This window comes from Ochotona curzoniae, unplaced genomic scaffold, assembly GCF_017591425.1.
Source record: "Ochotona curzoniae isolate NIBS_2020 unplaced genomic scaffold, NIBS_Ocur_1.0 contig_2364, whole genome shotgun sequence".
Classification (NCBI taxonomy): Eukaryota; Metazoa; Chordata; class Mammalia; order Lagomorpha; family Ochotonidae; genus Ochotona; species Ochotona curzoniae.
In genome coordinates this window covers 372,744-400,527 of record NW_024465434.1, presented here as the reverse complement: position 1 = coordinate 400,527, position 27,784 = coordinate 372,744, and the positions used below count along the sequence as shown (strand labels likewise).

The 27,784-nt window shown below is 44.4% G+C and overlaps 1 protein-coding gene across 1 annotated transcript in view; it reads left to right on the top strand.

Moving 5' to 3' along the window:
• The window catches only part of COLEC12 (collectin subfamily member 12), a 177,857-nt gene that overhangs the window by 137,624 nt on the left and 12,449 nt on the right, over positions 1-27,784 (top strand). The window contains exons 3-8 of the mRNA XM_040974023.1: positions 8,460-8,582; positions 16,039-16,137; positions 16,859-17,905; positions 24,816-25,304; positions 26,097-26,233; positions 27,379-27,488. Coding sequence (XP_040829957.1) covers positions 8,460-8,582; positions 16,039-16,137; positions 16,859-17,905; positions 24,816-25,304; positions 26,097-26,233; positions 27,379-27,488 — 2,005 coding nt within the window. The remainder of the gene's footprint in view (positions 1-8,459; positions 8,583-16,038; positions 16,138-16,858; positions 17,906-24,815; positions 25,305-26,096; positions 26,234-27,378; positions 27,489-27,784) is intronic.

Genomic DNA, 27,784 nt, shown 5'->3' with positions numbered 1-27,784 from the left:
TGCCAGCATTTGCAACAGTCTCATCCAGCCCATCCTGTATCCCATCTGACTCATACACATCCATGGGTGCTGAACTTAGCTCAGCCTAATTCTACCCACCCATATATTGATAGGCCTGGCCTGGCTGTACCCTGCCACCACCGTGGCTCTCATGCTCACCAGCAGGAGCTATAGCCCAGCAGAGGAGTTATCACAGATCCCCTACTAGTCCCACTTCAAGTCCTATATCTTGTGTTTGTCAGGGGGTACTCAGTTCAGCCTCCAGCCTGATATATCTTGCACACAGTCCTGGCATTTACCAATGGATGCTGAGGCAAACGTTGGCTAGCCTGCACTTATTCTGGCTCTTGCATATGCCAGTGGAAGTTGTAGGCTTGCCTAGCCCAGCCCCAGCCATTTCCCAAACCCAGCTCATATGTGGGTGTTTCAGTCTTGCCCAGTCCAGTCCACCCCCAGTCCCAGCTCTCATAGTCAGAGTGGGGATAGTAGCCTAGCAAGGGGATCCCTGAAGTTCCTCTACAGGGCTCAACCCCTGCCCCAGGTCTTGTGTGTGCCATTGGGTGATGCAGCCCAGTCTGGTATGGCCTGCCTCACCTCAGTATTCGCCTGCAGGTGCTACAGCCTGACTCCACCTGGCTTCCTCTCAGTCCCAGCTTATGCTGGCAGGTGCTACAGTATAGCCCAACTCAGCCAGCCCCCAGTACCAGACCTCATGTGAACTGGCTGGTGTTGTGGTCCAACCCAGCATGGCCTGCACCCCATCCTGGCTCTCACACCTGCCAGTGAGTGCTGTGGCCTAGCCTAGCACAGCCAGCCCTCAGAACTGGCCCACATGTATGTTGACAAGTACTGTAGCCCAGCCCAGCCTGGGCTGCCCCCAGCCTCAGCTCTCATACTCACCAGCTGGAGCTGTATTCTAATGAGGGAATTCACTAAGTTTCCCTATCAGACTAGCTCCCAGCTCTGGATCTAACATGCCAGTGGGTGCTCAGCTCAGCCTGACATGACCCACCTCTAGTCCTGTCATTTACCAGCAGGTAGTGCTGTCCTACCTGACAGTCTACATCCATTCACTGGTGGGTGCTACGATCCAGCACTGCCTGGCCCACTCCCAGACCTGGCTCTCTCATGTGGACCTGCAGGTGCTGTCACCTAGCCCAGCCCAGGTCTCCCATGTAGGTGGTACACTGGTCTGTTCCTGCCTTTCCTACATATCTTAACAGCAACAACAAAGGCAATTATGCTGGCATACTAGTATAGTTAAACATAAATTTGGCATTAACCAGGCCCAGAATGCCTGCCAGCTATTGGCTGCTTTTCTCCCAGCAGTGTAACACCTGTCTGGGTACAAGGCAACCTACGCAGTTGCCTACAATTTTTTTTTTTTTTAATCATTGTCTGATATGCCTTCCTTTCATCATTTTCTATACTGCCTTACTTCACCCAGCTCCTGCAAGTGTGAATCCTCCACCAATTGTCTGGGTCCATAGAGCAATGAGTCATCGGAGTCTGGCTTCTGAGGCTCCCATTTCAGTAATCAGCTGCAGGAGAACACCTAGTAGGAGCAACCAACTTGTTCTGATTTCCAGCTTAAACTGATCAAGGTCCTTGAGCTATAGTGTACCTTGAAGTTATAAAGCTACCTTCTTCTTGGCCACCCTACTCAGAAAAATCTCATTGCCTTTGGGATGATTTCCCTGGAGGGTTCACAAGCCTCCAAGCCAATCCTAACCTCTCACAGAGATAACGAACCTTTCTTTATAGTGGAATTACCTTGCTGCTTCCATAAATCCCCATAGTACAGTCAGGGAAATTACAGGCTATAGCAGCCTGGGGGCTGTAATAGTTAACCCAGTGAAGGAAATTTACTGAGCATTTCTGAGAAAGGCTGGTCTGTGAACATGCGAATGGATGCTTCTGCACCCTATTATTTTGACAGAACACTTCTCCAAGTCCAAGCCGTTAACTCTGCAGTTCATCAGTTTAGACGTCCTTCATCTTGCTTTGTCTTGTTTTCCACTTCTGGAGCTCAGTGAGCTTGGAGAAGCAATGTGTGAGATCTGCATTCAGCTCCCAGCTTCAGCCACTCGCTGGCTTGACTCTTTGAACCTCCCCCTTTGCTAAGTCTGTAAAACTTGGGCCAGAATTCCCATTCTGCAGGGCTGTTAAAGGGATTAAGTCACATGAGGGGGTATTAGACTTGTGCCAGGTCCTTAGGATTAGCAGATATCCTTAGCCATTCCCTGGCTTCTCTACCATGGTGAACTTACCCACTAAAGAAATACCCAGGGGCTCCCTCTGATCACCTGTGCCTGGCTTGGGTGACCTGTGCTGGGGCCACACTTTTTGTGAACCCATTTAACTATAAGAGCCAATGCTTACTCACAGAAGGACAGGACATCCGTGCCAGCTAGCGAGGTAGTAAAGCTTGCTGAATTGTGCCATCAGGGTTGATGAATGAAATGAACAGGAATGGATGGGGCAGCAGTGAAGGCAAATGTAAAAGAAATGTGATGGGGGGGAACTCCCTGGAGAGGGAGAATGCCTGCCCTTGGAACTGAAGGCATTTGCAGACGGTACATACAGTGAGGGATTTCTTCCTATAAAAACCGCAGAAAGAAAACAACAGTGCTGTTCGGAAACACTGTCACTAATCTGGCAGACAACATATATTCTGAGTAGGGGACTGTTAGGTCTGGTTTTTGCCTGCAATGATTCTTTTCTTAGCAGGCCAGGTATATAATATAAATTTTAAACAAATAAGACACTCTTTTTTAAGCACTAAAGCCAAGCTGGAACTGACCACTGGAAAAAAATTTAATACATGTGAGAACATTTTCTTTTTATAGGCATGAAGACATTTTAAATTAAAAAAAACTGTGATGTTAATTTTAGTTCACAATGGATGAGGAAGAAGACATACTCTCCTATATCATTTTGCTGGCTTGAATGTATCTTTGTCACCATGGAGTTGCTGTGAAGCTTCACTTACTTTACATAGAACACGGTTTCATTTCCAACTCCTGTCCTGCTTTCATGGCCATAACTCTTCATGTCATTTAGGAAACCTGGCATCATAAGGTGTTCGGGGCTGGGATTTGTATTCAGGGAACTGAGTTACTCACCAATGAAAAATAAGAAGAAAATCTTTTTTTCTTCCCCATCCTAACTATAACCATAGCCCATCATTGAGAAAAATGTACTTCGTGATAAGGAGAGTCTAATTGTCTGTGGGATGAAGTGTTTCATATATTTAACTTTTATTCTCCTGATATTGTAAAATCTTCACATAACTAACCAGAATCTTAGCTCTTACTGTTTTGTTGCTTTTGAGGGGATTTTGAATTTATTTGAATCATCTGTTTTACTGCTAGAGCCAAATAACTCTCCTGGGTTTATTGGAACATATGCCACCAAGCGGTAGATTAATAACTATCAAAAAAAACCACATGAAAAAGTCACTTCCAATCTCGGATCAAAATTCTGGCTTTCTGGGTTTTGTAACCTCCCAGCTTATGGAAGCTTTCCTTTGCTAATGTGATCTTTACAGCAGCACTACTGGGTGGTAGACCCTCGTGGGATAGCCCAGAAGTGGGCCTAGTCTGCCCACAGAGCCAGCCTCCACTTACCCACCACAGGCATCCCTCGCTAGAGACCCATTTTTAATAGATGTCCAGTGGGGCATCCATGACAAAAAAAAAAAAAAATAGGGTACTGAAAGTCTTTTTTTTTTTTTCTCTCCAAAAAGATTAGAAAAACAGACTGGATGAGAGCCTTAACCACAGCACTTGGGAGGGCCCTTTATGGAGAACCGCAGGAGAAAGGAATTCTCATTGCTGGCCCCTTGCACTTGGGTCATTGTCTGCAACCAGCTTACCGCCCCTGGTTTGCAGCCTTGCTGTCCCCACACTCCTTGCTTGAGATGTGTTCCTGGAAGCCAAGCAATCCGGGTAATACTTGGAGTGTGGGCACTAGGGACCCAATTGTCAGCCTATCCTGAACTTCTGAAGGATAGTCAAGGAGTTAGCCAGAGCGATTCTGGCTTCACTGGGCCCCCAAATGTTTTTGTATCACAAAGACCTGGATACTGGAAAAGACATTCAGAAACTGAGCCAAGAACAGAGTTCAGCGGGAGAAGGTCTGACAGGGGTTACCAATGGCAAGGCGGGGGCCCTGCCTGTGGCCTGCTGAATTACACATGTGCTGTCTGGGGCCAGGTTTTCTGAGAAGCTTGGGCCCTTGCTGCTAGGAGTAGCACTGCCCACGCCTCCTGCGCTGGTATCTCTTATCCACAGCGCCCTGCAGATGGGTCCCTTGCCCTCCCTCCCCTCCCCTGCCCCTGGGAACAAAATCCCCAATCTCTGGAAAGTAATGCTAAGAAAACATACACTACAAAGGCTGGCAACAGGGGGGTATCTCTGCTGAATGTTTTTTGTAACCATCTAGGTTCCAGGAGGAGGGGTCCCTAGCTCGGGGAAGCCAGCAGGGTCCCTTTGTAGTAGGCATCTTTATGTTTGGCCAGATGTCCTCCCAGGGGCAGGCAGAGAAGGAAAGATAAAACAGAATTCTTATTCAAAATAAGCCTCTGGAAGAGGGAGAAAAACAAGCCAGAGAAAGTGTGTCCAGTGGAAAGGCAGGCGGGTCTTGCCATCTGAAGTTGATTAGAAGCTGATACAGTCCCTTCACAGGAGGAAGGGCCTCCCCACACCCCACTCTTGGGAATGTGAGCTGGTGACAACTGTCTAGGGGTGGATCTGCATGGATGCCACACGCACAGGATGCTGGTGCTAGCACGCAGGGAGGGACGCCTGTGGTGGAGTCCGTCCCCTGGGGCTGCTACTCCTGCTTCCCTTTGCTGAGTCTCTGCCTTCCCATCAATAACAGAGTACTGCTTGTCCTTGTGGCCTCTCTGCAACCCTCTGGTCCCCATGGTCTCCTCACTGTCATCTACATCATGAGCAACTCTTCCAGTGGATGGCAGCAGCCACTCTAGAGAGGCACAAAGAGCTCTCCCAGTGAGGGGCGTAAACACTGGAAGGCAGGAAGCCCTCAGCAGCGATCCAGCATCTCGGTCTGTGGTCCTTGTACCTTCCACCGGCCACCAAGGCAAGGTTACAGTTTCCTCAAAATGGCAATGAGTGTGTGTGTGTGTGTGCACACATACACACATTCTTTAAGGATAAGCCATTGAGTTGTTTTTTCCTTTGTGTTTTTCCATCTTGGCAAATGTCATGAGGATAGCAGGATTTCAGTACAGGGTGAGGCTGGATTCCAGCTGAAACGGAAAAGGAAGTTCCATAGAGATGAGCAGATCCCACACTAGATTGGTGGTGGCGACAGAGAAGGCAGAAGGAGCAGAGCCTGGAGCTGTAGCCTAAGGAGTGGGGAGAGAGTGGCATCTGGTGTCTGACACATGTTGGAATTCCTGCTGCAGCAGGGGGAGGAGGAAGTCTCAGCCCTCACTGCCTTGCCAGCTTCCAGGTTCATCTGACAGGTGAAGGGGGCTATGTGTAAAGTGCTTAGCTCAGAACCTGGCACAGGGTAGGCAGTAAATGAACAGCAGTAAACTGAGAGTGAAGATGATCATGATAAACACATGTGATATGAACGTGGCAAAATGTTCAAAATTTTAACTTTTAATTTTAAAAATATAAATTTATGTTAAAAATGTTTCCCACAAGAAGATGAACAGTGCCTGGTGCCTGGCTGAACTGGGGAATGAGAACTCCAGAAGAATTCACGGAGCTCCTTTTCATTTAGTTTAACCCCCTGAAGGGTTTGGATAGTATGATCATGTAATGAGTGGAAATAAGAGTTGGGCGGAAGTTGAGATCTGGCTTGGCAGGGTGAGAACTGAGATCAGTTTTGGACTTGCAAGTTGGCACTGAGATGTACAAGTGGCCGTTTTTTAAAAGTCATATGGAAAGAGTACAGACACGGGAAACTTGCAACACAGGAAGCTGATTGACTGCACCTCTGATCAACAAGGCTGATTTTCTAGCTCTGTCTTCAAGGAGTTAACTCACCAGTATGAATGATCTTCACAGCCAAACCCCTGCTTCCCAGTGTGTGGCCCGGGCATCATGAGATCTTGATAGAAATGCAGAATCGCAGTGCCTACCTCACACTTGTGCATTACAACCACATGATGCTTTGTTAACTCTTGGAGAGTTTGAGATGCACCACTCTGCGGTGTTCTGCCAGCATTAGCACCACCGGGGAGGTTTAATTCAGACCTGCTGAATTAGACAGGAGAATATGAGGCACCCTAAAGTTTTCAAGGTAGCACTTTTTAAGTTAGGAAACTGGCAAACCTTGTATGTATACCTCAGACAGCAGAGGAACTGGTTGAATCCTGAAAGCTGAATCCTAGGTCTTCATTACCTGTTGTTTGCATCATCATTTTGTAGACACAGGTGAAGCACTCTTTTCACTAAGAAGGGCACTATGCATAAAATTACAAACCAAGAACAGAAAACTATCAAATATCACTTAATCCTTATGGCTCCCCCCGAGAAAGTTATGGAGCGCAATTCATAGAAGGTCAGTCCTTGACATGATGTCACTCCTGGGCAAAACTGTTAGGAGACACACACAGGGGAACAGGGCAGGAAAACACAAGGTCGTCTGTATCCTCCCAATGTAAGTTTTCCCATGAAAGTGTCCACAGCCTTTGTTTTCTGTCTTTCTAATCAATCAAGATGGAAAGTTCTCTTGTAACAAGGTAGTTTCTGGAGTCACTTGCAGTAGTGATTCTGGTTTATCATTTAGACTAACATGTTTTTCAAAAAGGTAAGCTGTAAAAATATACCTCCAGCCATCAGAGGTGTCTGTTTTTTCTATTATCTAATTTTCATTCAAGTCACTGGGATGATTTCAATAAGGATCAGTACCCATTTTCTGTATTCCTGTGGTGTGTAAGATTCCCTGTGTCTTGTGTAATAGATTCTGGTCCATCCCAACCCATGGCCCACTGGTAAACTGTTGTGCTGTGAGTAATCCTAACTTGCTGTGTCTGCCAAGTTCCATAATGTAAAATCTCCCTCCAGGGCTGATTCCAAGCTACCAACAGCTTAACAAACCAGTTCCCAGTAATTCTACAAAGTGAACAACTGGCTCTCATAAGCCACTTGGAACCAGTTCCGACACATTACTATTAAGGGATAGGTCACAGGTCTTAGGAGTTGACTGTGGTTTGCTGTTGGACCAATAATATCTAATTCTAAGTCTATTTCAGTTTTTTTTTTAAATTTGCTATATACAGATGTTTACTGAAACATGTTTGTTGCCTACAGGAGACATATCTCACCAATAAATATCAACACAAACTATAGCTCATGGATTTTGATATTTTTTTTTGTTTCATCTCTTCAATACTTTCTCAAATTCTTCACTGAATCATAGATCATACAGCAGCATCATTTTCTTCAAGAAGGTTCTGGATTTTCTTTTTCATTTCTTCAGTGACACATTAGTCATTGAATAGCATGTTATTTAACTTCATGGTATTTTTACTTTCTATTTTAATCCCTTTTATTGATTTTGTTTTGTAGCTTTTCATTTAAGGAGATGTGTAATAACTGTATAATAGAGACTTTCATATCCAGATGTGAGGATACAATGCAGTATGCATCTCTACTTCCAGATCAAAGATGGACTCCCCATGAAACTGTTATAACTATATCCTGACAATAAGATGCTGGACTCTCTGCCATTGTTCATGCCCACAATGACAGACATATGACTCTTTATGAAGAACTATACACTAGTTATAATCTGGGGAACTCAGTGGAGGGGAAGGGATTTGGGGAAGATATAAGGGAAATCCCAGGGCCTATAGAACTGTATCATAAATTGGTGATGGTGATAATAATAATATAGTAGAATAAAAACAAAATGGTTAATTTATTTATAAAATGAAATTTGATTTAAAACTGTTCATCTAGAGGAACTGTATAAGGGAGACTAGCATACCAAGAAGATATAATGCAATATGCATCTCTACTTCTGAATAAAAGATAGACTCCCAATGAAACTGTTAAATATATCCTGACAATAGGATGCTGGACTGTCTACCATTGTCCATACCTACATTGTCAGGATACCTTTAAATAGCAGAGTGATGGACTTGTGACTGTTGTTGAACGACTAAACTATTTAATAATATAGAGAACAGGGAGTGGGATAAATGGGGAAGGCAGAAAAGGAAATCTCTGAGCTTATGGGACTGTATCATGAAAAGTAAAAATATAAACATTCTGATAGCTATGAGCAGTGTTTATATCCTGTTAAATTCAATCATAAAGTAATAGGATTTAAAGTATTTATGCTGATAAACTGGTATTTTAGCTTTAAAATACCTCTACACAAGAATTAATCTTTTTATAGTATTAGAACACAAATTTGCAAAGATACTTTTGTTTCTGCTTGCTATTGCTAAAATCTGACTTCTCTTACAGGTATCCAGGAAGGAACACAATGCACCAAATGTAAAAATAACTGGGCACTCAAGTTTTCTATCATATTGTTGTACATTCTGTGCGCCTTGCTAACAATCACAGTGGCCATTTTGGGATATAAAGGTGAGTACTGCTTCTGTTTTCCTCCCGAGTACTGAGTTTTGCTTCATTAACTTAAACATGAAAATAAAATCATCTCTGCAAGTTGAAAGTACAGTCTTCTCTCAAGGTCTGAGGGATATTGGTTCCAAGACATCATAGGCTACCAAAATCCATGGATATTCAAATGTCATAAATAAAATGGTGTGGTATTCATATCCCCACCCATATACTTTAAATCAACTCTAGATTAACTATAATATCTAACACATTATAAATGCCATGTAAATCATTGTTATATTGTACTTATTACAATAACGAATGACAAAGTATAAAAGACTAGACATGTCTGAATACAAATTGTTCCCCAATATTTTCTATTTTTAAAGATGTATTTATTGAAATGAAGAATGACAGAACGAGAGGAACAGACACTGAGAGTGATCTCCAATCTACTGGTCTAGTCTCCAAATGATTGTAGCAGCCAGGGCTGGACTAGGCCTAAGCCAGCAGCCTGGAAGTGTGCCTAAGTCTCCCACATGAAAGGCGGAGGCCCAAGCACTTGGACCATCATCTGTTTCTTTTCAAGGTTCATTAGCAGGGACCCAAACTAGCACTTGGATGTGGGATGCTGGCATCAAAAGCAGAAGCTTAGCCCATTGTGCCCTTCCCAGATATTTTCCATCTGCAGTTGTTTTTGCATGCAGAACTGTATCTTATTGATGCAACTCAGGTGTAAACTTAGCCACATCCTGAGCTCCTATCTGTTTCCTGAGCTGCTTGTAACTGTGCCATAGGAAAGGAAGAAACAGTCATTCCTTTCGACTCATTTCAACAATAACAATGGTTCTCTGTGAGTTATGAAGATCTTTTTTCCCCCTCTGTGTTTCTTTTTCCTGCCTGTTTCCAGCTACTCCCTCTTCCTCTATCCTCCCCACCTCCAACAGCTTATCACCGAGAGACTCTCTGGAAGCCTGGAGTCGGCACACAGGGAAACTACTGACACAGGATAAGCAACACATAAGCTGTCTGGAGATACGACCAACTTCCCCCAGGGACTGGTCACCCCATTCCTTTCTTTCCTCTTCAGCACATTTCCTGAGGTTACTATTGTTGGCTCAGCTCAGTGACACTGTGCCCGTAGAAAGGCATAGAGCAAGCCTCACCACTTCAGCTCCTCTTTATACCCTGTTGTGCTACCTATGTCTGGCTCAGAAGAGAGGGAAGTTTCTGTGGGAATCATGGGACTCACAGATGACAGATTCCTCTGTCCTTTCACCCCTCCCAGAGCACACAGGTGGAAGGGGTTATGATTGTGAATCACAAACTCCATAAGCCAGCTTTTCTAGAAAACAGTCCTGGAGCCCTCCTGTCAACATCCTATGTGCAGATGTGGCATCTGCAGATCTTCATTGCTCCCCTCAGTAGCCTTCCCTGAGAACAGACATCACCAGAGGGGAATTCCCACAGGCTCACTCCTCTGTTCCCTAACCCAGGCCCCTGGCCCAGGAGGAGGCTCGGACCCTCCAACCTGTGATGCCTTCCACCTCTTTCCCAGTGGGTTTGCATGAGAGGGGCTTCAGAACCAGATAATTCAATTCTATTCATTGTGTATATATTTGTTTGTATACACACACATAAATACACACCTATGTCTTGATCCTTCTACCATTCATAATTACAGATGTTTAGGCAGTGCTTGCTAGAGAGTGGGCATCATGCAAAGTTCTTGGTGTAGCTCTGGCCCCTTGGTAAGAACTTTTTTTTGGAGGTTCTGATCTGTGACATGACATTCACATTTGCTGCTTTTCAAGGTGGTTGGGATGAGGAGAGAGGATAAAATAGAAGCCTTCCCATACTATGGCTATGAAGTCCCTAACCACAGCTCTAACCATTAGAATGGTAAAACATGTATAGCTGTATAAACATGTATGCAATATAGCTGAGGCTTTTTAGTCTCATTCCTCAGTTATGTCTATGGAAAATCAGGTGCATCATAGATGATGCTGATGGATTTGGGCAATGGAAACCTGGCAAATTATCAGGTCATTTTATCCCTTTGTTATGAGTGAATGTAACCTGGAGTGCCTTGGGTTTTTAGCAGCAGCAGCAGTGAACAAAGTGAATGATGATGAGTATGGAGTCCCAGGGAGGGTGGGCGGAGAGGTGGGTGGGCACCAAGTGAGAGATGAGAGAAAAGAGAGTCTCTGTGCTCCAGGCAAATCACATAGGCTCTTTTCCTTTACTAGATAATTCTATAATTACTCCTCAGAGTTCCTGGCAAACTGAGATGAAAGAGAAGTTTGAAATCAAGCAGATATTTAGTAAGTTCCCTTAGGGACACATGTGTTACTGAGAGGTGGTAGTGGTACTTTTTAACCCTCTACTAAGAAATAAGGCCTAAAATTTTATGCTCTCAGAAGAAAACCAAGGGAGGTGGTTTTGTTTGGTTGGTTTGTTTGCTTGGAGAACAGGTAATTTTTCCATTTCTGCCCATTAGGAAATCCTTTCCACTGTGACCTCACATGTGCTGATCCATTTCCAGGCGTCTGTTCCCTGCTCTGCACTGAAACGGCTCCTTAGGCCCTTGAGGTTTCGCTTAGATACCATGTCCTGCGTGGAACCCCTGAAAGTTGACTTTGAACTCCCCACTGTGTGTTTACATAGAGTTCTCTCTTGACTCTTAGCCTTATCATGCTGTAATGTCATGGAAGCCAGTAACTTCATTTCTCACCACCCAAATGAGAAGTTTCTGTAAAGACTATTTTTCATTCATTATACCTCCTACTGGTACCTAACCTCATGCAGCTCAGGCAGGTGCCAGGAAAGTTTACTGGATGACTGAATGGGATGGATACATGGGTCATGGATGGGACAGAATGATTGGGGCTGATTCCTATACAAAGGTTAACAATAGATGCTAAGGGGGTGCATAAGCCCATGCAAGCAGCGAACTGCTCCCTCTCAAAGCCCTCCCTAAAATCCTAAAGTCCTAGAAATCACTTGGCTTGTTCAGGGGGCATCATCTCCTGAGTTAAGGGTGACAACACAGTGGCGCCTCTTTTCCTTCCTTTGTGCCCTCATCCCTCAGGCCTCTGCTGACAGAGGGAGGATAATGCAACAAGCACTTTGGGTTTCCAACAAGAACTTAATGAGCTAAAATGCTGACATTTTCCAGATGTCCTTTCTCTTTATGTGTGCCCTGGTTCCCATTTCTTACTGATAAGATTCTGGTGACCCAGTATTGTAAGAGGCAAAAAGATAAGACCCAGTTCTGCTTTCGCACATCCTCCTTTGATGTCTGAAGAAACCCTCTCCTACTAAAAGGGTGGGAGGGATGAAGAATACTCGATGAAAGATACACAATAAGGTATTTCTCTGAAGTTGAAAGAAAATAAAATCAAAATCCATCATTGATCAGAATTAGCAAAGGCAACTCTATCCTGTTTTCCTCAAAAATGTTCTTGACTTCTTTTCTCTCATGGCCACAGATGCAAAGTTAGCACATCGTGAAGTTCCTTCTAGAGAATTTGCTGAACAGGCCAGAGACTCACTGAGTCACTCACTCAGGGTCTGGGAGGGGAAGGTGGCTGGGACCGGGAGGATTTGAAGCAGAAAGCATGCTCTTAGCTACAGCCAGGTACCTCCTCTGCCCTGGCATTTGATGGAGCATCCTCTTCCCCTTCTCTTTCCTCCCATCCAGCCCTCTTCCCTCCCCAACTTTGCTCTCCCCTCCCCTCCCTTTTCTTCCTCTCTCCCTCTCATGTCTTCTCACCCCTTCCCTTCACCTTCCCTCTTCTCACCCCACCATCCTCCTCCCCTTCACTCCCTTTCTCTTCTCTCCCCTTTTCCCTCTCCTCCCCTCTCTTCTCCTCTTTAGTAAACATCTGGTGATAAAAAGTTTTAAAGAAGACAGAATCCTTCCCCTCTGGGCTTTTTAAATTTTAAAGGGACATTTGATTTAGACAGGGGAAATGCTAAATGAAAGGCAACATGGAGTTAAATCTCCCTGCTGATGCAGCACTGAAATGGTTTACCAGCCATGTGACCAAGTTAGTGGACATCTCTGAGCCCAGTTTCTTCACATGCATAATAGGAGTTGTGAAGATGAGTTGAGGTACAGCAAAGCATATATGTTCTTACTGTGATTGTCCATCATAGACACAGTAGGTGCTGCCACTATTTCAGTAAAGGTGCAGCTGTTGTGCTCTGGAATCAAATCACAGGGCTAGCTTCATACAATCAGATGGCAAGGATTGCCGCGTATCTTAAAGACCGAGAGAATCAAGACCAGTGAAAAGGAGGGTATTGAGCCGGGCTACAGGAGGACATCAGGCCACTTTCATAGAAGAGCTTATTGTCAGGGAATTGTGCTTTGAGTATTGGAAAGGAGCAGCTCCAGGGACAATACCTAAAACAACTGTGTGCTGAGAAAAATGTATGTGAAGAAGCAATTCCCTGTTGGGGGCAGGAAGGGTGAGCATGTGAAACCAGACTGCTAGTAACCCTTTTGTTCCTCCTGTTTGTTTTCCTCATATAAGAATGATGTATAAACAAGTCCGTCCTTAAACTGGGCCTTTGTGGCATCAGACAGGACAGCTCTACATTCCTGAGAGTTTGTGCTAAAAAATCCAAAATACTCAACAACACAAATGCTGTATACTCTTGCAGAAAGTGTTAGCCCTGAATCTCATTCAAGTATTTTTATGCACCAGTAAGCTGCCAGCATTGCAGTTCTAAGGTTTGTGGCTTTATATCAGCATCCTGTTTTTTAAGCCCCAATGCATGTGAACAAGTTCATTAGCACTTGTGGCTTGGACAAATAGTTTCCTGGTTGCACAGAAAAGTTTACAGGTCTTAAAATTTTTTGTGTATGGTGTGTTTGTATTCCTCTTACTCTAAACCAGTCTGAATTAACTGTCCACAGTGGTTCTGTGCTTTTCAAAACTAAAATGGAAGAAAAATTAGAGAGCATAGAAAATGATCGTCAGCATATTTAGAGGATTCTTTGGCTTCCAGGAAAGAAGGGCAGGACTTCAGATCCTTCGTGTGGTTTGAGGACAGACCAAGGCATGTGTTTTGATTTGAGGATCAAAACTGAACTCAAACTTGTAAACATTCCATATTTTATATTTAAAAAGTGTAGCGTTGCTAAAACGCATATGAAACATTTTGTTCTTGAGAGTATCCAGGGCTTTAGGAGAGTGCGTGCCCATCAGACAGCTCTAAGGTATAGATTACTGTAACTATACTTCTGTGTCTGTGTAATAATTGTGAAAAAACAACAATTACCCCCCCCCCCATGAAATGTCATACTTGGTGCCAGTGCGAAGGCCTCCCTGGGTGAGATGAGCTGTCAGTTTGTGAATGAGACCCATAACTCAGCCAGATCTTTGCACACCCCGGGAACCCCTGCACAAACTCTCGCTTGTTTAAATAGATGGCACAATTTCATATTCATTGAGCACCTACCAAACACTACACACTGCTCTGCAAGCTGAAGATAAAACCGAACGCAGATGATTCCTAATGTAACCTCTCAGCCTCTTGGTGGTACAAAGCAGTGCGCATTCAGTAAAGACCATGCCTCACATTTTCAACTGTGTTCTTTTGCCTGGACTAATAAGATATGATCCAGTTCTCTCCCATGATGCTAGGCTGTGGTCAACATGACGGTCACAAGGGGCCAACTTAGTACGAATATTGCATGCATTTTGACTCAAGGGGTTGTCAGTTTGTGATGAGTGTGGACAGTCAACCAGTAAGTACGCCAAAGAGCACCTGTTCCAATCCCAGAAACAAGCCAGGACAGCAGAGTGCAGTGAGTCCTGGAGGAGGAAGAGCTTCATGCCAGGTGCCCTTCAGCAAAGGCTTTCCCAAGCTGGGACAAGCTGAGTCTTGAAGGGCAAGTAGGACTTGGCTGGGTGAGGAGGCCAGGGAAGAGCATCTCTATGGAGAAGAGAGCTCGTAGAGCTTGGAGAGGCTTGGGTGAAAGAGAGACTATGATAGAGACGGGGGCAGTGTCTCGTTACAGAGGGCAGACTGAGCTCTGCCCGGGGCAGTGCCAGAGTCTACAGAGCAGCTCACTTTGGGTTACAGACACATGGGAACCTGCTTCTTTTTCTGGACAAGAGAATCTTGAGGAGAATCTTGTATAACCATGTGTAGGTAGAACATTTAATGAATTTGTATAAATGGAACCTATTAGCTCACAGTTAATATACAAAGCATATTGATGCTAAAAAAGATTTTTTTTTAGTTCTTTTCAAAATCTTACTGATATGAAGAAGACAGAACAAATGATCTCCAGAGGGTAGCAGTTTGATCTCATATAGTCACTTTATGGGAAATATCTTTGGCTTAGATATTTTACAAGTGTAAATTTGGGGGGGGCGGCGGGACAGTGCTGTGGCAGCGTGGGTTAAGCTGCTGCCTGCAATAGTGGCATCCCATATGGCTGCTAGTTCAAGTCCTGGCTACTCCACCTCTGATCTAGCTCCCTGCTAATTCACCAGGGAAAGCAGCAGAAAATGGTTCAGGTCTCTGGGCCACAGCACCCACATGGCAGAACTGAAAAGAGGTTCCTGGCTCCTTGGTTCCAAATTTACTCAACCTCAGCCATTGTGACCATTTGGAGAGTGAACCAGTGGATGGAAGACATCTCCCTTGCTTTCTGACTTTCTTTGTGTAACTCTGCCTTCCAAATAAAACAAATGTATATTCTTTAAAAATCAGAATATGAGCTCACAAAACAAACAATCACACCTATAGACCTGAATTCACTATCATAAGGAATTACTGGCTACTCAGAACAACAAAAAACCAAAGCTTTATTGAGCATAGCATCACTCACTTTCTGTCATACACAATCAAGAAAAATGTTTTTTTAAAAACGATCTTCATAAATCATTCTTTAGAAATGCCATTTAGGCAGCTGCCTGGGAATTGATAAACTACACATTCACTTGACACTAAAGTAAAAGCACATGTTTAGGTGCCCGTGTGGAATGCTGTCCAACAGTAGCAAGCACCTTTTCTTGCCTTTCATTTCTTCTGCAAGGTATAGATTCGAGTCAGACCTTCTTTGCCAGTGGAATCCCTGGGAGTCTCTTGTGCTAGGGATGTTAGTGGGATGATGAATGGCGATACTTTGTAAATGTCCTCTGGTTCCATCTATGGAAACTAAGATTGGAAATTATGCAGATTGAGGGAAACTTTAGCTCAATAAAAAGAAAATCAGTTCCAACTTCTGAAACATCCAAGAAGTGACAGCATCATAAGAACAACAACAAAAAAAATCACAACCAAAAAAATGATACCATTGGGTTTTGTAACAGGTAACAAATCACTTTTTCCTCATCTTCCAATTATACTATTTTTAAATTGTTGCCTTTATTTAGTAATAATCTCTTGCCTAGATATTGAAAAAAAACAAACCTGAACAAGCAAGTGCATTAACGTATTGTTTTTCAAACCTTAGTGGTAGAGAAAATGGACAATGTCACAGGAGGCATGGAGACATCTCGCCAGACCTATGATGACAAGCTCACAGCAGTGGAAAGCGACCTGAAAAAATTAGGTAACCCTAAGCATGGGGGTCCATCAGGTGGAGGGGACCACCAGCTCCACTTTGTACCAGAGACTGCAGTCTCTTGGAATGATGCGAACTCCCACTCACCCAGAAAGACTGCTTTGTGCTGTTTTGAGTCTTCCCTAATGATTTAAAGAGTTGTGGACCAATTGGAAGTGTTTCAAAGTTAAGGACCAATTGGAAGTGTTACTGTGTGCTAAATAACATCTGACAGACAATCTGGACAGGAACCAAATACCTTTTATTAAAAGACGTGTTGTATAAAATGTTTGTTAAATTCCTCATTGAACTATTTTAAAATGTACAGAAGAACTATAGGAACTAATTTATGAAATCAAGGATTCTTGCTGATTCTATTCCTTGACTTTTGTTTTCATCTTTTTTTTTTTTAAATGAATTTTGGTGAATTTAAAAGGTATTTTCTTCTAAGAATGCCCTAGGTGGTATTTTAGAATTCAGAATTCCCCCATCCTCTTTGAGAGAAGTTCACACCCAAGTGGATTAGTCCCAGGACCTAGCACTTTTTCTGATTCCCCAGGACCTAGCTTTACTAGCTAGATTTCTGTATCTAATGCAGAAAAGTCTGTATCTGCCTCAGTGCCATATCCAGATGACAGCATGTGCCAACTAACAACTCTCGGGCTCCTTTGGCCTTACCTAAACACATCTCCTTACCACCATTCTAAATACAAACCATTTCCTATTCTAGGGGACCAAACTGGGCAGAAAGCTATCAGCACCAACTCTGAACTGTCCACCTTTAGATCAGACATTCTGGATCTTCGTCAGCAGCTTCGAGAGATTACAGAAAAAACCAGCAAGAACAAAGACACATTAGAGAAGTTACAGGCAAGTGGGGATGCGCTGGTAGACAGGCAGAGTCTACTAAAAGAAACTTTGGAGAATAATTCTTTCCTCATCACCACTGTGAACAAAACCCTCCAGGCATATAATGGTTATGTCACCAATCTGCAGCAAGATACCAGTGTGCTCCAGGGCAACCTGCAGAACCAAATGTATTCTCATAATGTAGTCATCATGAACCTCAACAACTTGAACCTGACCCAGGTGCAGCAGAGGAACCTCATCACCAACCTGCAGCGCTCTGTGGATGACACGAGCCAGGCCATCCAGAGAATCAAGAACGACTTCCAAAATCTGCAGCAGGTTTTCCTGCAGGCCAAGAAAGACACTGATTGGCTAAAGGAGAAAGTACAGAGTTTGCAGACTCTGGCTGCTAACAACTCCGCCTTGGCCAAAGCCAATAATGACACCCTGGAGGATATGAACAGCCAGCTCAACTCCTTCACAGGTCAGATGGACAACATCACGACCATCTCCCAAGCCAATGAGCAGAACCTGAAAGATCTTCAGGACTTACACAAGGATGCAGAGAACAGAACATCCCTGAAGTTCAGCCAGCTGGAGGAACGCTTCCAGCTCTTTGAGACAGATATCGTGAACATCATTAGCAACATCAGTTACACAGCCCACCACCTGCGGACACTGACCAGCAACCTCAATGAAGTCAGGACCACTTGCACGGATACCCTAACCAAACACACGGACGACCTGACCTCCCTGAATAACACACTGGCCAACATTCGTTTGGATTCCGTTTCTCTCAGGATGCAGCAAGATATGATGAGGTCGAGGTTAGACACGGAAGTGGCCAACTTATCAGTGATTATGGAAGAAATGAAGCTAGTAGACTCCAAGCATGGGCAGCTGATCAAGAATTTCACAATATTACAAGGTATGTGAGAATTCTGGTTTATGTCTTAGTTATCTAACGCTATATAGCAAATGGGCCTCATAGTTGGAAATGTAAAACAGTCCATCATCTCTATCTCACAGTTTCTGAGGAATCCAAGAGTAGCTCAGCCAAGTTGTGTTGACTCAGTATTTCACTTACGGTTGTGGTCAAAAGGTTATCCAGGGCTGCAGACTGAAGTCTTGATGGGAGCTAAAAAGTGTCTGTTTCTGACATGACTTACCCACCTGGCTTGTGCTCACCATATGAAGTTCCTGAGTCTTCTCACACGTGGCAGTTGACTACCTCTGGAACAACTGATCCAAGAATGAAAGCAAGATGAAGGAAGGCCACAGTGCCTTTTAGGGCCTGGCTTCTAAAGTTACAGTATCACCCCCTCTACCACAGCCCTGTTCTTTAGAAATAGATTGCTAGATTCAGCACACAGACATGGGGAGTAGGGGAGGGGGTGGAGTGGGATTAAGCTCCAAGTCTTAAAAAGAGGTATAACTAAGTACTTGTGGACTGTGCTCAGGATGTTCTGTTAATAATTTGTTGACTGAAAGATGGATTAATTTGGATTTTCTCCAATACCTGAGCTATTTCAGTGCCAATATAAACTGAACTCCTAGTGGCTAACATGCTCTTTCCATAGTAGAGTATGTGGATTCTATTCATAGCTCTGGTTCGACTCCAGCTCCCTGCTAATGCAGGTTCTGGGAGGCAACAGTTACAGTGCAAGTAACTGAGCTGTTCCAGATACCCACAGGGGTGACACAGGTTGCATTTATGGTTCCTGGCTTTGACCCTGACTCAGCTACAGCCCTTTAGGCATTTTGGGTGTGAACCAGCAGAGGGAGATACGCTATCTCACTGTGCCTTTCAAATACGTAAATAGATGAGTTTCTTTGAAAGTAAGATTAATTCATTAGATCACAAACCTAAGACTCATGGATTCCTGTCTCCAAGTGTCATGAGCAAAAAATGTCTTGAGTTTTACCCGCATAAATTCCAAGCCCTTAACTCAGATTAAGATTTATTTTGAAGACTCAAAACAGCTAGACATTAATGGTGTTTCTGTTACAAATTGTTCTCACAGGTTTTGGGTTGAAATTTCTATGTGGAAAATGCTCTGTTTACACAGAGAATATCAATGTTTTCTCCCTGCCTTCCTCCCTCCTAGCACCTCCCCTTTTTCTGTGCCTGCACATCTCATTCCTGAGGAAGGCAAGATGACTAGTGTAGAACGGAGCAGGAGGGACTGTTGAGAGCTTAGCGGGGTAGCCTCTGCAAGATTCAGAATGCTCTGCTGCTTTCCGGGAAATTCTTGTTGATTTACGCGTAATGAGCCCCACTGGTTGCAGTTTGGCCATAGAAGTAGAAGCTAGAGCTGACCAACCGTACTGAAGCTACTTGATAACATGGTCATTCATGTTCAGTCATGTGTGGAATTCTCACAATAGTCGTGTCTGCATCCATCTATCAAAAAAATCCTTGTAAGGAGCCTTACTATATTTGGTTACAAACTGTGTAAGGAACTTTTTTAAAAAGATCGATTTATTTATTTATTTATTTATGTATTTATTTATTTGAAACAGTAACAGAGGAAGGGAAGGACAGAGGGAGATCAAGATCTTCCATCCTCTGATTCACTCTCCAAATGGCTGTAACATCCAGGAGAGGGCCAGCCCAAAGTAAATGCCTAATAATTTCCCCTTGAAACTCTCAAAACACTGGCCCTGTTTGAGAGATGAGCAGGATCGTTGTCTGGGTAGATGGAGAAGGGCTTTTTGGTAAAGGTTTTCTGAGTTTTTTCTGCTCACATTCTAGGTATCTTTCCTCAAAACATCCCATTAATGAGCATAATTCATTGTGCTTTGGCCCTGTAGAAAGTCAGCTAGCTAGCAAAATGACTTTCCATCCCCAAAGCATGCTGCTCTGTCCTTTGCTCTTGACCAGTTCCTTTTGGTGTGACCGGGCCACTTGGGCTCCTGGGTAGCCCCTGATCATACTTTCTTCAAGATCCTACTGGTAAAGCAGTATGTCATTTCCTGCCACAGTTCTTCCCATAAGTGCTTCCAAGTCTTGATCTCACTTGTTAAAAATGCCCATTGAATGTTCAGCTGACCTGAGAGCAGCAGTTTTCGCATCCATTGAATGGAATATTTGCTCCATGTTTATTTTTCAGAGCTGAAGCAGTTGAAACATGTGGCGTTGGCAGTTGTCTCTGCTGTGGATCACTGATCTTTGATTAGGGCATGACCAAGATTAATTTTTCCCCTTGCAAACTGGTGTCAAAGATCTGTCACTACAGGCTTCATCTTCAACATTATCAACACTGTCTTGCTCTCTGTTAATAGTCACCCATTTGTAAAACTGCAGGTTTCTTTTGAGGCATTTTCCCTGTAAACTTTTCATAGAGCATCAGTGGCTTTACTTTTCCTTCACTCAAGCTTCTCCATAAATCTGACATTTGTTCATGTTCCCATTACAGCACAATTTATGGTGCTCTGATAAGAGAGCATTTCAAACAGAATAAGACTGTCTTATCCTTCTTAGTGGCAGGAACCAAATTAGTTAAGTCATCAGCAGTGTCACTCAGCATCTGCACCAGCAAGAAGCTGCAGTCAGCAGTCAGAGGTGATATCAAACCCAGGGACCCTGATCTGGGATACAGCTACCTTAACTGGCATTCTTACTATGGGCCAACTGCTCTCTCGAGGGCTCTTTCCACATTGGCATTATATTCTTTCTAGGGCCTCAAACTAGTGATAAAAAGTTAACACAAGTTTATCTTGTTGCAAAAACAATTTTGAAATCCATGCAGCTTCTGCACAATACCCTTTTGAAGACTCCTTATATTTAGTGTGGTGCCATAACTGCCAAGTGTGATGAAGTACTGTTCCAATCAACTCAAACAAAACAGTAGAAAACAGCTTCATGTGCACATGGAGTAACACCAATATTGAGTTATGGTTAGGATTGGTTTGGAACCAAAAATCTTACTGCTGGCTTCCTGATGTCCAAACCCTGGATACTCAATGCTAGCTAGCCTTCACTCATCTTCTCAGTCCACATTTATGGAGGGTCTGAAATGTGGCAGTCATGCTGCCGAGTACTTGGGTAAATTATGCTCATTATTGCATCTCTTTAAGGCATGAGTTGTTGCCATTCCCTGTTTACTTGGAAGCCAACTGAGGCACAGAGGGCCTGAGCAACCCATCCAAGTTCAAGCTGCTGGTATTTGGTGCACAGTGCTAACCTCAGGTCTGGCTGGTCACCAAACCCCTGGCTTCACCATGGCAACCCAGTGCCTTTGATGACTGAAGAGAACAGATAACATGTTTGGTGAGGCTGAGATGATGTTGATTTTCAGAAGAGCAATTGGTATTAAGGCTTCTGTAAGGGATTAGCACTTGAGCCTTGACAGACACACAGGAAGACTGATGGACAGAGAACAATTCAAAGCAAATCTGGCACAGGAGGCCTCAGTTCTCCCTAAGGCCTACCTGCTCTTCCGGCTGTCCTTCTGCATGCAAGCTGTGTTGATCTGTGGCAGCAGCAGCATTTGAAGGCATAGAAGCAGATGTGGACAGCTGGCAAGAAACACATTGTGCGTAACTTCCCAAAAACTCAAGGTCAATAATCAGATTATTCTTCTAAAGGATTAATTACTGAGTAATAGCTATTCAATTTCCCTTTAATTTTTTGCATTCCTTTTCACCCCACTGGAGAATGACTTTCTCACATTATAGATATTTAATAAATATTTGCTGGATCTGGTTACATTCAAAAACACAGAATTAAACAGGGCTAATTCTGTGATACCGTGAGTTAAGCCTCCATTAGAAATACTTGCATCCCATATTGGAGTACCAGTTGAGTCCTGGCTTCTCAGCTTTTTAGGAAATCAACAAATGATGGCCCAAATAATGGGGCCCTTCCCACCTGTGTGGGAGACCGGGATGAAGTTCCTGGCTCCTGGCTTCAGATCAGCTCAGCTCTGGCCATTGCATACGTCTGGGAGTGAACCAGCAAATGGAAGGTCTTTCTCTCTGTCTCTCTCTCCATAAACCTGTCTTTCCAAAAAAAAAAAAATACATATTTTTGAAAAAATTAAAAATATCACATTTGTTTTACTGAACAAGACACATTATATGAATCCCCTGAGCCAAAATGCATAAAATGAGCAAACTTTGAAAAGTTCATAGCAAACAGAGCTAAAAGATAAACTTATTTTAATGGGAAAATGTTTGAAATTGATGCATTCAAGAACTCATCGAAATGTTTATGGGAATACATATGAAAAATTGTGTACACTTTAAAAATGTTTTGCACAAATAATAAAGTATCTTTTAATTCCATTTCCCATGAACTTTTTGAATATGAAGTAGCCTCATATTCATGTAGCCCAGTGCCTGAGGGCAAAGTTCCCACCTCCTGGTGGGTTTTTCAAAGCTAAGGTAGCCATGAATGAAGCTGTTGATAGTACTGAGTTTGCCAAGTTTCATCCAAAGCCATGAATGTTACACTTCATCTTTTTAAAAGGCAGCCTATCTGAGATGGAGGTAGAGGCCTGTATGGACAAATTTGATTTTTATAATCCATCTGAGAAATTTATTAAAGTCAAGATTGAACATTTTTATCAAAGGCAAAAAACTTGTACCTTTTCCCAGTATCTACTTCTTTCATTCACAAGCTCTGGAGATGAACATCTGTTGATGTTCTGTGTTGACTGTGGGATTCATATTTGATGCCATTCTCCAAAGATGCCACAACGAACATGGAGAGTAGGTGGTGGTTCTAGCAACCACTTCTAGTTTAGAGGAAAATCACAACAGCATAAACTGTCCCTACATGTAAGAGCGGGTAGGTGGTCTTGCATTCAGGTCAGAGCAGGAAGAGAGAGAGAGCTGAGTCTTAGAACTCTGTGGGAAGCCAGAGCAAGGTGTTATGGAAAAAATACAACTGGTCACCACATCAATCTGTCAAAAGCAGTGAGTATCCCATGGCTGCATGCAAATTAATTTGTAGCAATTTACAAGTATTGAATCAGCCCAGATATGAGTGAAGAAACATTGATTGCTGGCAAGATTTTTAAAGATTTACTATTTGAAAGAATTACAGAGAGAGCTTCCATCTGCTGATTTACTCCCCAGATGGCTACAATGGCCAGAGCTGAGAGGATCTGAAGCAGGAGCCAGGAGTCTTCTGGGTCTGCCTCACAGGTATAGGGGCCCTAGCACTTGGGTCATTTCTCACTGATTTACCAGGCCATTGCCAGGAAGCTGGACTGAAAATGCGGCAGCCAGGACTTTAATCAGTGTCCATATGGAATGCTGATGCCACAAGCAGAGTAGATTAGCCTACTGCACCATGGCCTGGCAATATTTTTAAAGGGAATCTGAAAAAGAATTTCTGAAGCAACTGAATTCACCAGCAGACCTTCTCATTTGGAGTTCCTAACTTAAACCGAGAACCCCAAGGGTAGGAATTGGCCTACCAATTAAGGTACCTATATCCCATATGGAAACACCTTGATTTGATTGCAGTTCAGACACCTGGATCCACCTTCTACCTACAGACAGCAGTGGTGACTCAAATGGTCAGGCCCTATTACCCACCTGGGAAACCAGGATCCCATATGGCTGCTGGTTCATGTCTTAGCTATTTCACTTCCCATCCAGCTCCCTGCTTGTGTCATGGGAAAGCAGTAGAAAATGGCCTTGGGACCCTACACTCATGTGGGAGACCCAGAAAAGGTTCCTGGCTCCTGAGTTAAGATTGGCTTAGCTCTGGCCATTGCAGCCATTTGGAGAGTGACTAGCATATGAAAGATCTTTCTCTCTGTGTCTCTCCTTCTCTCAGTAAAACTGCCTTTCCAATAATAAATAAATAAATCATAAAAAAGGAAGAAGAAAGAGTTAGAGATCTTCAAAACATGGGTTCACTCCCCAGACAGCTGCAACAGCCAGGGCTGGGCTAGGCCAAAGGCAGGAACATCATCTGGGTCTCCCATGTGGGTGACAGAGGCCCAAACACTTGGGCCATTAGCTACTGCCTTACCAGGGAGCTTCTTCCAAAGTGGAAATCTGGGACACAAACCAGCACCCAATGGGATGCCAGTGTCGCATGTGGCAGTTTCACCCATTGTGCCAAAACACAGGCCCCTGGTTGTGTATTTTTGTTCTAAATCAACTGTGTATCTCCCAGTATTCTGTTCATTGTTCATCATATAACTGATCATCCACAAGCATTTGGTCAAATCAATGAAGAGGAAGAAATCCCAGTCCCAGGTTGTACCCCTTTTTGGCTGGGCCAAAAACCCCTTCGGCATGCACACTTGATTGTTGCAGTTGAAAGTTGGACACTGTTAAGGTCCATGCTCAATGCTTGCGGCCAAGGCAACCCCACCATGACTGTATGCAGTTAATCAGCCTGTGGTAACAGTACCACAAACTCAGGGCTTACGCCACAGAAACTGATGTCCTGCCAGCTCTGAAGGCAACAAGTGTGGAATCAAGGTTGATGGGCAGGGTCATTTGTCCCAAGGTCTTCTGGGATTGGAGATGGTGTCTTTTCCCCACTTCCTTACATGGTCTTCATTGTGTCTGTGTGCCAAACTCCTCTTTCTAGAGGACCACCAGTCACATTGGCTCACATCACCAGACTCACCTATTTAAAGACTTATATCACATTTGCAGCTCCTGGGTGGTAGGACCTGAACAGGCAACTAAGCACGTAACAATAGCCAACAGCTCTCTGGCCATCAGCCCTTCTTGTGTATATGCTGGACTGTGTTCCTAGTTGGAGATTTCACAAGAAGCAAGGTGGTTTTTTGTTTTGTTTTGCTTTGCTTCCTACTGTTACCATTGGATTTCTCATATGTCATTTGCTTTGTTTTGCATTTTAGGTCCTCCTGGCCCTAGGGGTCCGAAAGGCGACAGAGGATCCCAGGGACCTCCAGGTCCAACAGGCAACAAAGGACAGAAAGGAGAGAAGGGGGAGCCTGGCCCACCAGGTCCTGCTGGGGAAAGAGGCCCTGTGGGGCCCGCCGGTCCCCCTGGAGAGCGCGGCAGCAAGGGTTCCAAAGGCTCCCAGGGCCCCAAAGGCTCCCGTGGCTCCCCAGGCAAGCCTGGCCCCCAGGGTGCCAGTGGAGACCCAGGCCCCCCAGGTCCACCAGGCAAAGATGGACTTCCCGGCCCCCAGGGCCCCCCTGGCTTCCAAGGCCTTCAGGGTACTGTGGGCGAACCTGGGGTGCCTGGACCCCGTGGGCTGCCAGGCTTGCCAGGAGTGCCAGGAATGCCTGGCCCCAAGGGGCCCCCTGGTCCCCCAGGCCCGTCAGGGGCAGTGGCACCCCTGGCCTTGCAGAATGAACCAACTTCAACACCAGAGATCAATGGTAAGTCTGAACCCTCTCTCAAACAGGGCCCTGGCCTACATGAGTGTTCATGGCTGGCCCAGCCTCCAGCATTTGATTTAGCAATGAGAATATCATGGGGGCAGTGCGGGGGTGGGGGTTGTACGGGCGTAGCTTGCAGCTCCCTACTGCTCTAACAGGCCTCCACCTCTGGCAGGGAGAGGGGTAAGGCATACTCCAAACTACTCCTTGTTGTCACTCTATGGCTCCCACCTCTGACCCATCTGGTCCTCATTTTATGTTCTTCATCCTGGAGCCAGCGTATTCATCAGTGCCTCTTTGTTCCTGACACCCAGATGTAAGATCTTTTCCAGACAGTGTGGTGCCTTGTAGTCCTTGACCAACCCCAATTCTATGTGATTTCCTTCTCTGAAAACCTGGTTATCTTTATGGTTCCATCAACCCAGTAGCCCCATCAAGCTCATTGTTCCCTAGGATACCAGGCTAGCCTGGACCATCTGTGCCCATCCTGTGTCCCACTGCTAATTCTATTACTGTGAAGACTCATCCAGGTGCAAGGAAGCAATAGACCAGTCACAGGAAGCTTTTCTAGACTGTGTGGTTGTCAGTACTGTGTACTCCATGGTCACATCTAGACTGGTTTACTCCAAGCATGCCCATGAATACCAGCTAGGGGCTCTTTGTGGGCTGCTCTTGACCTGGAGCAGTTCAGGACCCTAGCACTTGACTCTGCAGCATAGCTGAAGAAAGGTAGAATGAGTTCTCTGTGGGTTTTGTTTTCAATCTGTGTTTTATAAACCTTTGCATTCCTAGGCTGTCCACCCCACTGGAAGAACTTCACAGACAAATGCTACTATTTTTCGGTAGAGAAGGAGATTTTTGAGGATGCAAAAGTTTTCTGTGAAGACAAGTCTTCACATCTCATTTTCATCAACACAAGAGAGGAACAGGTATGTTTGTAACGGAGTTGGTAGGGGAGAGCTATAATTTAAGGATAGTTTTACATCTGCAAATTGTATACTTGCCAGGGTTTCACAGATGCCAAGAATTCATAGTCGCATCCTCAGGGAAGACTGCATTGTGGAGATCTGGGCTTTCTCTCCACTGTCTAGAAGCATCCTGGCTTTAGAATCGAGGCCTCCTACTGCCCCCACTGGTGGCTGTCCACCAGGCACCTGCGGAGAGAAGCCATCAAGAGGGTGCAAGGGACAAAAGCATGTGATCCCCAGACAGATCAAAAAGAGTGGAGAAGGTCAAGAGGGCACAGCCCTCATGCACTAATGACAGTGATTCCCTCATAGTCCCCTACTGGCAGGCCAGACAGCATAACTCTCATAGCAGTTCTGGAACATAGGTATTTGCCCCATTGTACACATCAGAAAACTGGGACCCAGCAAGTCTTAAAAGTGAATGCAGAGGTGAGAGTGACACTGAGGTCCCATTGGCAATAATGTCAGTGTTCTTCCTTGAGTGTCACCCAGTCCCAGTGGCTTCCTTCTGTCTCATCTCCAGAACAAATATTTCCCATATGAGCTGACAAAATAAGAAAATAAAGCCAAGTGACCAGATGCCTGGGCTTTGGAATCTACAGCCCTGGGCCCCAACCCCACCTGCACCCTAGGCATCTTTGGTGCTTAGGCAGTGGTAGGAGGCCAGAGACATACTGCATGCCTTATGCTGTATAGGAGAGCTGGCCTGGAAGATGACTCAGCCCCATGGCTACTCCTTGCTTTAAGACACAGGAGAGATGTTGAAGGAAAGTACTGCCCAGAGGAATTACTGGGTTGTCTGGGTAATTCAGAGGAACAGCATCACTTTACAATTGCTTATAAACTTGCAAGAGGGGAGAACCCTTCTAAAACAGTTCCAAACAAAAGAACTGCAGTAACAAAGATGATAGTAGCAGCTGTATATAGGCTCTGACAAACATCCTCTTTCCAGTCATTCTTCTGCCCAAATGTTAAAAAGTTCCTCAAGGGTGGATGGATCTGTCTCTCTGCCTTTCAGATAAATAAAAAGGACATTTTAAAGTACCTCAGACATCCATCCCCCCCCCCAAAAAAAGTAATGTTCTATCACTGATTTCTTTTTACAGCGATGGATAAATAAGCAAATAGTGGGAAGAGATAGCCACTGGATTGGTCTCACGGACTCAGAGCATGAGAACGAATGGAAATGGCTCGATGGGACAAGTCCAGACTACACGTAAGTACTCAGAACATGGAAATGGTTCTGCTCACTACTTCTACCTCTTGGCTGATTCCCTGCAGCTATTCCCTTCATGGCATTCCATCCCAGACACTTCATCTGATGCAATGATAATGATAATCATAATCATAATGCAATGGGAAACTGTGACTGACAACTGATATGTTTGGCGTCTTAACCAGTAGTCCAAAGCCTGCCCTCAGGGCCCACGTGGCTTTGTACATTTAAGTCATTTGTGTGCAGAATGTGAATAAAAGATGCAGGTAGACAAGCTGGCAAGGGGGGCATATCAG